The 12,365-nt window shown below is 43.6% G+C and overlaps 1 protein-coding gene across 1 annotated transcript; it reads left to right on the top strand.

Moving 5' to 3' along the window:
* Positions 1–8,084: 8,084 nt before the first annotated feature.
* Positions 8,085–11,801, top strand: LOC127934118 (uncharacterized). The gene has a single exon (XM_052531282.1). It carries the CDS (start codon positions 8,598–8,600, stop codon positions 11,799–11,801), a length of 3,204 nt encoding a protein of 1,067 aa, XP_052387242.1. The 5' UTR covers positions 8,085–8,597.
* The last annotated feature ends 564 nt before the right edge of the window (positions 11,802–12,365 follow it).

Genomic DNA, 12,365 nt, shown 5'->3' with positions numbered 1-12,365 from the left:
GAGGGGGCCGCTGTTATCCCTCAATCGAGGGACGGACTCCCCCTCAGAAGAAAGGGACCTGCTGTTCTGTCCAGCTGGAGAGAACACCCTTTGCTGCTGTAGCTGCAGGGGACTGTTGTTCATCCTTCAGCAGAGGATGAACACCCCTGCTACTTAAATGGAGATGGAGAAGTTGAATATGGAGGAGAATGGAGGAAAAAAAATTAAAAAAGGGCAACTGTTTTCTCTCGCTGGGAGATCACCCCTTGCCGCGATACCTGAGGGGGCCGCTGTTATCCCTCAAGCGAGGGACAAACTCCCCCTCAGAGGAAAGGGACCTGCTGTTCTCTCCAGCTGGAGAGAACACCCTTTGCTGCTTTGGCTGCAGGGGACTGCTGTTCATCCTTCAGCAGAGGATGAACACCCCTGATACTTAAAATAAGAGGGGACTTGCTATTCTCTCCCTTGCTATTAGAGGTTAGAACACCCCTCTCCTACCATAGGCTGCATTAAGGACATCTCTATAACATTATCTTTCTCTTTTGCAGGAAGTAAACAAGGAACCGCTACTCTCCTACCACTCATATCAAGCTCAGGGACATGCTGCTCATTTGCGGTTCTCGCGCTGGAGAAAATACCCTTCGCTGCAATTACCAGCTACCTTAATTATAGAGAGGCCCGCTATTCTCTGCCTCATTAGAAGGGAGAATACCCCTCCGCTAGCCAGTAGGCTACATTAAGGATATATCAATAACACTGTATTTTCTCTTTGCAGGATTGGAACAAGGTTGGTTTTGGGGGGTTCTTCTTCAGGCCGTAATACCTCTTATTATGTTTTGGGGGTTAATGTTAAAGCTCTTGTATGTTCAGTTATTCTGGGAGCAAGAACCCCCATAACTATTACACTGGTTACACTGGCTACCAGTAGCTGCTCGCATCAAATTCAAGGTATTGATGCTTGCCTACAAGATCACTCTCACAGACCTTTTCCTGTACTGTGCCCAGCTGGTGGAATGACCTCCCAATCTCAATTCGTACAGAGTCTTTACTCATTTTCAAGAAACATCTAAAGACTCATCTTTTTCGCCTGCACTTAACCAACTAACACTAGCACTTTTCCTTGTCTTTTCATTTATAAAAAAAAAAAAAAACCTGGCTATGTGTTCTATACTAGTTTAACTGAGACTTGTCATGGCACTTGTATACTGTTGTTGTTCTCTTGTTGACGTGACTGCTTCTATTGTTCTCATCTGTAAGTCGCTTTGGATAAAAGTGTCTGCTAAATGATTAAATGTAAATGTAATGTAATGTTAATGTAAATGTTAAAGCTCTGTTCAGTTATTCTGGGAGCGAGAACCCCCATAAGGAACCATACCGCCAAAAATAAATGGTGTTCAATAAACTCAAGTAAACTTTCCAAAGTGGTTCCTGTCTGAACTGGGATTAATGGCAGCAGCATCCAACGTGAAAACTTTTGGCCTGCTGTACATGAGAGCCCTGCAGTGGTGGCTCAAAAATTTTCAAGAGATTTTCCCCGAAGGAGAATTCTCTTCAAACTATCAAGGTCAAGGTCTTGATTCTTGATCCATAGCCGGGTGCTGGGAGAATGGCCTGGGGAATGGATGCTTCACCCCGTGGTGGTGAAGCAGATATGCAGAATGTTTGGCCAGGCTCAGATGGACCGCTTTGCAACTCAAGAGACATCGCAATGTCCCCTTTGGTTCTCTCAACTCCCCTGGGACTGGACGCTATGGTGCAGACCTGGCCGAGGCTTCCTCTGTTCACTTTTCCCTCAATTGCTCTGCTCCTGGGAGTTCTGTTGAGAGTACGCTGGGACAGGGTTCAGCTGTTATTAGTCTCCCCATTCTGATCAGGTCGAGTATGGTTCTCTGATCTGATTTTGCTCCTTGACGGCTCTTCATGGGAGATTCTGTTCAGGAGAGATCTACTCTCACCAGGCGCAGGGAATGATAATTCACCCCCACCTGGAGTTGTGGAAACTGTGGGTGTGGCTCATATCACAGCTCATAGCATCTGGTCTCTCAACCGAGGTTGTTGAGACCATCCTCCAATCCAGAGCTCCCTCAATGGAGAAACTCTATGCTATGAGGTGAAAACTCTTCACCTCCTGGTGCAGAGATCACCAGCTTGACCCAGGTAACTGCCCTGTTGGTACAGTTCTGGATTTTTTACAAGCCAAGTTCTCTGCAGGGTTGAGCCACTCCACCTTAAAAGTTTACGTGGTGGCTATTGTGGCCTACCATGTCCCCCTCAGTGGGCAGACACCCCCAGTAACACGTTTCCTCCATGTATGTTCCCGTGTTCCCCCCTGGGACTTCGTTGTGGTGTTTGAGGCTCTCTGTAAATCTCCATTTGAGCCGATTCAGGAAATTTCAAACCATTATCTGACGAAAAAGACTGCTTTGTTGCTGGACATTACTTCTCTTAAGAGAGTTGGAGATCTTCAGGCCCTCTCAGTGACCCCTACTCATCTTGACTTTGTGCCTGGCATGGTTAAAGCATTTCTATACCCTTGTGCAGGTTATGTTCTGGGTGCCCAACCAGAAGAAGTTTAACTGTATGTGTCCAGTTTGAGCACTGGACACATACATCCACAGAGCTGCCCTGTGGAGAAAGACAGACCAACTGCTTGTGTGCTATGGTCCTCCCAAAAGGGGTCTTTCTGAAACTAAGCAGACTCTTACCTGTTGGAAATTAGCTTGGCCTATGAGTTATTTGATCTCCCCTTGCCAATGGGAGTAAAGGCTCACTCAACACAGGGTATGGCAGCCTCCAAGGCCTTTTTAGTCACATTTAACAAAAACCCACCAATTCACTATCTCAGTAAATTAGAATATGTGACATGTCAATAAAGTAATAAACTCAAAACACCTGTAAAGGTTTCCTGAGCCTTCAAAATGGTCTCTCAGTTTGGTTCACTAGGCTACACAATCATGAGGAAGACTGCTGATCTGACAGTTGTCCAGAAGACAATGACTGAAAACCTTCACAAGGAGGGTGAGCCACAAACATTCATTGCCAAAGAAACTAGCTGTTCACAGAGTGCTGTATCCAAGCATGTTAACAGAAAGTTGTGTGGAAAAAACAGATGCACAAACCAACTGAGAGAACCACAGCTTTATGACAATTGTCATGCAAAATCGATTCAAGAATTTGAGTGAACTTCACTAGGAATGGACTGAGGCTGGGGCTTAAGGCATCAAGTGCCACCACACACAAATGTGTCAAGGAATTTGGCTACAGTTTTCGTATTCCTCTTGTTAAGGCACTCCTGAACCACATACAATGTCAGAGGCGTCTTACCTGAGCCAAGGAGAAGAAGAACTGGACTGTTGCCCAGTGGTCCAAAGTCTACTTTTCAGATGAGAGCAAGTTTTGCATTTCATTTGGAAACCAAGGTCTTGGAGTCTGAAGGAAGGGTGGAGAAGCTCATAGCCCAAGTTGCTTGAAGTCCAGTGTTAAGTTTCCACAGTCTTTGATGATATGGGGTGCAATCTCATCTGCTGGTGTCGGTCCATTGTGATTTAAAAAAAAAAAAAAAAAAAAAAACCTCAGTACTCCCTTTTACCAAGACATTTTGGAGCACTTTATGCTTCCTTCTGCTGACCAGCTTTTTGAGGATGCTGATTTCATTTTTCATCAGGATTTGGCACCTGCCCACACTGCCAATAGCACCAAAAGTTGGTTTAATGACCATGGTGTTGGTGTGCTTGACTGGCCACCAAACTCACCAGACTTGAACCTCACAAAGAATCTATGGGGTGTTGTCAAGAGGAAAATGAGAAACAAGAGACCAAAAAAGATGAGCTGAAGGTCACTATCAAAGAAACCTGGGTTTCCATACCACCTCAGCAGTACCACAAACTGATTACCTCAATGCCACGCCAAATTGAGGCAGTAATTAAAGCAAAAGGACCTTTAATTACTTAATTACTTTAAAGGGGGGGGGGATGCTCGTTTTCCCTCAATATCCTGTTAATCTTGAGTACTTATAGAGTAGTACTGCATCCTTCATAACTCAAAAAAAATATTTAGTTTTATTATATTCATAAGAGAAAGATAGTCTGTACCGATTTTTGACGTGTGGGCGGAGCTAAAGAATCACGAGAGCCAGTAGGCTTTTGCGCTGAAAGCATGTGGAAGCTGTGACATTACCGTGAGGGAAAAACCATCATCCAAAACAAACCATGGCTTACAGTCAGATTCAGCCGTTTATTTATGATCCAGAATCAGATCCCGAGGCTGAAACTGAACGAGAGCAGCAGCAGCAACGACTCGCTCCGAGTGGGGCTCGAACCCGAGTCTCCGGCATGGGTGGCGGACGCACTATCAAGGAGGCAGAAATATTTTAAGCAATTTTACTCACCGCCTGCGGTTCCAACACACGATCGTGACCCTTTTTCGTTGGGATTGCATAATCCTTAAGAAATAAACGATGTGCAAATCCGTCGTCAAACTGAGCCTTGTTTGTAAAACAAGCATCTTCGAAATGCAGGGAACAAACAAAAACACTTGCACAACTCCATTGATGCTCTGTAAAAATAAACTCCATCCACTGGTCCTGTAAATGACCATTAAATCCCCCAAGCATTGAAGTGGGTCGACACCTTTACTTCCAGCCACAGAGGGCGGTGTTGCCATGGAATAGTCAAAAAAGGACTTTATTATTAAATCGAGGCAAATGTCACTCAAGAACTATTTATTTGTTTGTTTTGGTTGTCTGGTGATTTTTGCATAGTGCTTAATGCGGACATTGTGTTCCTGTTTGTTTTTCAAGAGTGTTTGTTTCTTGCCTCACGCTTTTATTTTGAAATTTGAAAAAGGAAGTGAAGTGGTGCTATGTGTGTTCATTGGCGCACTTTTTTGTACGTGAAGCGTCATTCTGACTAACGTTACCAGAGAAGAAGGATTAACTTTTGGGTGCACGCTCTACATATATACGGTTAAAGGTTTCTCCCTATCTCTTAGCTCCTGGCTGATGAAGGGCACAAGGTATCGTTTTAATTTCATGCTGTGTGGTAAACTTTGAAAGACTTTGAAGTGTTTATTTTAGCGATTACCTCTGAAGCTATTATCTAACGTTTAGCTGGTTGTTAGCATATATGCAAGTTTCGAATATCAGTGATGACCATTTCACTTGCTAATGTTGTTATTCAGAGAGAGTGTGATTCATGGTTACTGTATTATTTCCTCGTCAATGTTACAGTTTTTCTTGGTTTGCACACCAGGTGGATTGTTTACAGTAAATCAGGACTTTATTTGGTCATTTTATGTTTTATGTTTTTCGCACTAATTTGATGTCATCAGTTCTACCAAAATTAATTAATTAACATATAGTTCTCATTGAACTTTAAAAGGACATTGATGTGATTTATAAAATCAAATGGGTCATATAAGTAGCACTTTGAAAGAAGTTTGTCAGTTGTTTAAAACTCATTTATTCGTTGGTGCTGTATCTGCATTAAATATGGTTACTGACAGTGTTAAAATAATTCATATTATTCAGGCTTACTACAGTACAGTAAGGCAAGGTTATTACATTAGCCTGTATACTAAAAATGTGATTTATTGTCATACAATTTATGATGTAGGTCAATCAGATTGCAACTGTGTATCTATTAGTTTATAGGTTTGTTTTGGACATTTATTTACAATTTGCAGGAAGATGTCTAATGACACTTTGTTTGTTTGTTTGTTTTAATTCAGCTCTTACGGTGTTTTTGAAGATTAAACCCTTTGTAAACATCAGTTTCTGAGAGTAAAGTGCATCTGTTCAGCTGGGAATGCTACAGTAAGAGCTTGCCCTTACTCTGGAGAGTAAGTGCTTTACCTAAAAAAAAATAATAATAAAATAAATAACAGCTACACCTCATCAGTCCCACCACATATCTGAAAGCTGTTTAATGACAACCAAAGGATTTAGTCTGGAGATCTAAGTCGGTGGCACTTCTTTAAAGAAAATGGATGCTTCTGAAAATAAAGAACCAGACCAGCACGTGGAGGCCCCTTATAATAGAACGGAAGAGGAGGAGCTTCATCGATCTGGTCGACAACGGAAACCCACGGAAAAGATGCGTGTATTTAAAGAAGGTGAGGCCCTGAAAAAGGAGAAAAGATTGATTCAGCTGTACGAACAATGGAAGGTCCTGGCTCGCAACACAAGGGAAGAGCTAAAAACAGACATTAGTGAGAGCCAACTGGTAGCGCTTATTAATACACTTGAGAAGGGAAGGGATGATGTCATGCACGTCTACCTGGAAATTAGAGATCACATCGCTCCATCCAGTGACACTAGACGCAGAATTGATACTTGTGAAGCTGTGACAAAAGATATTTCGAAGATAATTTTTGACAGAATGGCATGCCTTGAGGACTTTGACAGAGAAAATGTAAAACACAGTCTTCGTGAGATACTCCATCACGATTATGCTCGCTCTGTCTACGGATCCACAGTCTCACACCCCACATCATCAAGGTCTACAGTTATGTCCATTGCAGCTAAGCGAGCGGATGCAGCAGCTGAATTAGCAGCCAAAGAAGCAGAATACTCAATGATACAAGAGATCGAAGCTCAGAAGTGTGAACTGGAAAAACTAAAGGTAGAGAAGGATCTAAAAGCAGCTAGAGCCAGACTGCAGGCCTATGATCAAGAAATGGCACAAGAAGACAACATTCATTCTTCAGATTCAAATTTAGGGGAACAGCAGGATGTGAGTGTAACGCCACAACAGCATTTGGTTCCATTTCCTATTCAATGTCCTACCAACATCACAGCAACGCGTCCTACTGACTTCACAGCAAAATCCTCACCTCCAAGATCTGATATATCTTATCTCGCTCAAGCTGTCCAAGATAGCATAGCTCTGAACAGGCTGCCTGCAACAGAACCATCTGTGTTCAACGGTGATCCTATCCAGTTCATTGAGTGGAAGGCTGCATTTGTGTCGCTCATTGATGGAAAGGCCATTTCTTTTGCTGACAAGCTGCACTATTTAAAAAGGTACGTTGGCGGTCCAGCTCGTAAGTCTCTTGATGGTATCTTCTACAGGAATGATAATGAGGCTTATAATGATGCGTGGAACAAGCTGAACCAACGGTATGGACAGCCATTTGCTATACAAAAGGCATTCAGGGAAAAACTAGCCAAATGGCCTAAGATTCATCCTAGGGATGCTGAAGGTTTCAGAGAATTCTCTGACTTCTTGAATGCTTGTCATCATGCTATGCCTCATGTCAAAGGGCTTGAAATATTAAATGATTGTGATGAAAATCAGAAACTTGTACACAAATTACCAGATTGGGCAGCAGCACGTTGGAACCGTCAGGTCACGCAGACACTCATTGAGACTCATGACTTTCCAAAGTTTATAGATTTTGTGACCTTCATGTCGATGGAAGCAGAGATTTCTTGTAATCCTGTAACCTCCTTCAGTGCTCTTCGTGCCTCTGACCCTACTTCAGAAAAACGGAACCTTAAGGACAGTAAAAGGAACAGGGCTAACGTCTTTCACATTCAAACAGCCACAGAAAATAAAGAAAATGACGAAAACGAACAAAAGCCCACTATAGGGAATTTCAAAATGTGTTTCTTCTGCAAGGACGACAAGCATAAGATTCACAACTGTCCTAAATTTGTGGCAAAATCATTAGAAGAGAAACGGAAATATGTGAAGGATAACAAACTCTGCTATGGTTGCATGAAACCAGGCCACAGCGCAAAAGACCGTCTGTCCTGTGACACCTGTAGAGGTAGACATCCAACGTGTCTACATGATGAAAACTATACAAAGAAAGTCAACTCTGCACCAGTTTCAAACCAAGGTGACACAGAGATAACTACTTCTACATCTCACAAAGTAGAGAATAATGAGCCATCCACCAATACTTCAATGATCGTGCCAGTGTGGGTGTCAACCGAGAGGAATCCAGGCTCTGAAAAACTTGTTTATGCTCTGCTTGACACCCAGAGTGATACTGTGTTTGTCGACAGAGAGCTGAGCATTAAGTTACAAGCTGACTCCTGTCCGGTGAGACTGAAGTTGACAACCATGACTGCAAAGGATCTTGTCAGGCCGAGTGAAAGGGTGTCAGGTCTTAAAGTAAGAGGGTACAGCTCCTCCGTTGTCCTCAACCTGCCCCCTGCCTACACTAAGGACTCCATTCCAGTGAACCGTACTCATATCCCTACTTGTGACACAGCACGACATTGGAAGCATCTCTCTACAATAGTGGATAAAATTCCAGCTCTGCAGGATTGTGAGGTTGGTCTCCTGATAGGCTACAACTGTCCAAAGGCTTTGGCACCAAAACAGGTGATTTTAGGAGGAGACGATGAACCTTATGCAGTCCATACAGACCTAGGATGGAGCATTGTTGGTCGCCTGTCTTCACACAATGAATCACAAAGCTTCAACACCATCTGTCATAGAGTCAGCATAAAAGAGCTCCCTCCAGTGACCCCAGCAGATGTTATTAAAGTATTGGAGTCTGACTTCAAAGACGCTGGTGAAGATGATAAAACTGTGTCACAGGATGACATCCTCTTTTTGACCAAACTGCAGCAAGGCATAAGGAAGAATGACCACGGGCATTACGAGATGCCTCTTCCCTTCAAAAGAAGACCTAATTTCCTTAACAATAAGCAGCTGGCCATTGTAAGGCTCAATCATCTTAAAAGGAAATTGCTGAAAGATGAAAAGTACAAGGAACACTATGTGAGGTTTATGGAAGAGGTCATTGAAAGAGGTGATGCAGAAGAAGTGCATGATGAAGGAAAGGATGGAGAGAAGTGGTACATCCCTCATCATGGGGTGTACCACCCTAAGAAGCCAGACAAGCTCCGTGTTGTCTTCGACTGCTCCGCCAAGTACCAGGGAACCAGCCTCAATGACCACTTGCTCCAAGGCCCAGATTTAATGAATAATCTGACTGGTGTTCTTGTAAGATTCAGACAACATCCCATTGCCATTATGTGCGATGTTGAAAAGATGTTTCACCAATTTCACGTGGAAGAAGCAGATCGAAACTACCTCCGTTTTCTCTGGTGGAAAAATGGAGACTTAGCTTTACACCCACATGAATACCGCATGAAGGTCCATCTTTTTGGTGCAACCTCATCACCTGGATGCGCCAACTATGGTCTGAAACATCTTGCTAAGGAGAATGAGGGTATGTATCCTCTTGGCTCAAAATTCATCACAAAAGACTTTTATGTAGATGACGGTGTCACCAGTGTAGTCAGCACAGAAGAAGCTATCCAGGTAGCAAGAGAAGCTCGACAACTGTGTGCCTCAGGTGGTCTTAGACTGCACAAATTTATTTCAAATGACAAAGTTGTCCTGGATAGCATTCCAATTTCTGAACGAGCTGTTGAAGTAAAGGCGCTTGACCTCAGCTTCGATGACACACCTTTAGAGAGAGCTTTAGGGATCCACTGGCACATTGATTCTGACAACTTCAGATTCTCTGTTGACCTCAAAGACCAGCCAGCAACACGCCGTGGCATACTATCCACAGTTGCGTCTCTGTATGATCCACTGGGCTTTATTGCTCCTTTCCTGCTCAGTGGAAAACTAGTGCTTCAGGAAATGTGCAGAAACGGAACAGGCTGGGATGACCCCCTTCCTAAAGAATTGCAGCCTAGCTGGGAGCATTGGAAAGCAGATCTTGTGAACTTGGAAAAGATCAGTATACCCCGCTGCTATGTGCCTGCAAACTTTGGAAAGGTCATCAAAAGGGAACTTCATCACTTCTCTGATGCGAGCAACAGCGGATATGGCCAGTGTACCTATTTGAGACTCACAAGCAAAGAAGGAAATATCCATTGTGCCCTGGTCATCGGTAAATCCAGAGTTGCTCCCATTAAGGTCCAGACCATCCCCAGGCTCGAATTGACAGCTGCTGTCATCTCAGTTGCCATGAGCAATATGCTTAAACGGGAGCTACAATATGCAGACATAGAAGAGCACTTCTGGACCGACTCCCAAGTGGTTTTGGGATACATAAACAACGAAGCACGCCGTTTTCACACATTTGTGGCGAACAGAGTGCAAAAGATACATCTCAGCACTACTCCTCAACAGTGGAGATATGTTCCCACTAATGAAAACCCTGCTGACCATGCGTCGAGAGGTTTAAACGCTGGTGAGATTCTTACATCTAATTGGTTGACAGGGCCAGGATTCTTATGGAAGAAGGATATACCTCCTGTTGCAGATATTGACACAGCACTAACGATTGGAGATCCTGAAGTGAGACAGGCTCAGACACTGAGTGCACAAGCAACAGAAGTCAGCCTCTCAGACCGCTTGTCAAAGCTGTCTTCGTGGTCTGGAGCTGTCCAAGCTGTGGCTCGCCTCATTCGACGAGCCAAAGGGGACAAATCCAGCAGCCACAGTACGGTAGCTGAACGAGAAGATGCTAAACGCATCATCATTAAAGATTTACAAAGAAACACCCATCCAGAGGATATCAAGTTATTGAGCAAGGGGACCCAGCTGTCACCTGGCAGCAAGCTGTATCATCTTGATGCCTTCCTGGATCAAGAAGGAGTACTCAAGGTAGGAGGAAGACTTTGTGATGCATCTTTACCCAACTCAATCAAACACCCAGTGATCATTCCTAAAGATCACCACATAACGAAGATGATCATCTCTCAATGTCATGCGAATGTCAAGCACCAAGGAAAGGGTCTCACAATTAATGAGATCAGATCACAAGGCTACTGGATTCCAGGAATTAGCAGAGCAGTAGCATCCCATGTGCATCACTGTGTGACATGTCGGAAGCTCAGGAGACCCACAGAAGAACAAAGAATGGCCGACCTCCCTTCAGAGCGTACGAATCCATCCCCACCGTTTACGTACTGTGGTATGGACTGCTTTGGTCCCTTTATCACTAAACACGGTCGGAAGGATCATAAAAGGTACGGCCTCCTCTTCACGTGTTTCAGCTCCAGAGCTATTCATATAGAAATGCTAGATGACATGTCTACAGATGCTTTCATCAATGGCTTACGCTGTTTCATTGCATTGCGGGGAGCAGTGCGCCAAATCAAGTGTGACCAAGGCACCAACTTTGTAGGAGCCAAGAATGAGCTGAAAAATGCTCTCAAGGAGATTGATGCTGATCGTCTGACAGTGTTCTTAGCTGAAAAACAGTGCGATTTTGTCCTAAATGCGCCCCATTCAAGTCATGCTGGTGGGGTATGGGAGAGACAAATCAGAACAGTGAGGAATGTTCTTCGCTCAACTCTCTCACTCTATTCTGGCAGACTGGACGATGCATCACTGCGGACATTCTTTTATGAAGCTATGGCGATCGTAAACAGTAGACCACTCTCAGTTGATAACTTAAACGACCCCAACAGTCTTGCACCTCTCACCCCTAATAACCTGCTTACTATGAAGTCTATTCCAGCATTACCACCACCAGGCAGATTCATCAGAGAAGACATCTATGCAAGGAAAAGGTGGCGTCATGTTCAGTACCTTGCAGAGCAGTTTTGGAGTCGTTGGCGTAAGGAGTATCTATCCAACATTGCCATCAGACAGCGCTGGCACACAGTAAAGAGAAACCTGCAAGTAGGAGACATTGTCATGGAAAAGATTGATGATCTGCCCAGAAATGAGTGGCGGTTGGCCAGAGTTACAGAGACTACTACAGATAAAGACGGGCTTGTGAGAAGAGTAAAAGTATGCCTTGGTGACCGAAATCTGGAAACGGATGGTCGTCGCCTCAACAAGCTGTCTGTCATTGAACGCCCAGTCCAGAAGCTGATCCTGTTGCTAGAGACCGTCTAGCTCCTACCAAGAGCAACCAAGTGTATCCTTTTCTTTATATTACTTGAATTCTAGAAATGCCTTAGTATGGACACTTTATGTCCATTTCTTAAAGTAAAAGGTCATTTTCATTTGAAAGACATTTGTAATTTATATTCCTTAATGTCATACAAATCACTCATGTTTTGGTGGGAGTGTAAATGACCATTAAATCCCCCAAGCATTGAAGTGGGTCGACACCTTTACTTCCAGCCACAGAGGGCGGTGTTGCCATGGAATAGTCAAAAAAGGACTTTATTATTAAATCGAGGCAAATGTCACTCAAGAACTATTTATTTGTTTGTTTTGGTTGTCTGGTGATTTTTGCATAGTGCTTAATGCGGACATTGTGTTCCTGTTTGTTTTTCAAGAGTGTTTGTTTCTTGCCTCACGCTTTTATTTTGAAATTTGAAAAAGGAAGTGAAGTGGTGCTATGTGTGTTCATTGGCGCACTTTTTTGTACGTGAAGCGTCATTCTGACTAACGTTACCAGAGAAGAAGGATTAACTTTTGGGTGCACGCTCTACATATATACGGTTAAAGGTT

Source organism: Carassius gibelio, chromosome A18, assembly GCF_023724105.1.
Source record: "Carassius gibelio isolate Cgi1373 ecotype wild population from Czech Republic chromosome A18, carGib1.2-hapl.c, whole genome shotgun sequence".
NCBI lineage: Eukaryota > Metazoa > Chordata > Actinopteri > Cypriniformes > Cyprinidae > Carassius > Carassius gibelio.
This window is presented reverse-complemented; position numbering and strand designations above follow the sequence as displayed.

What these genes read in the sequence shown, in the direction of transcription:
- LOC127934118 (XM_052531282.1), top strand. Translation starts at nt 8,598, where the DNA reads ATGCCTCTTCCCTTCAAAAGAAGACCTAATTTCCTTAACAATAAGCAG.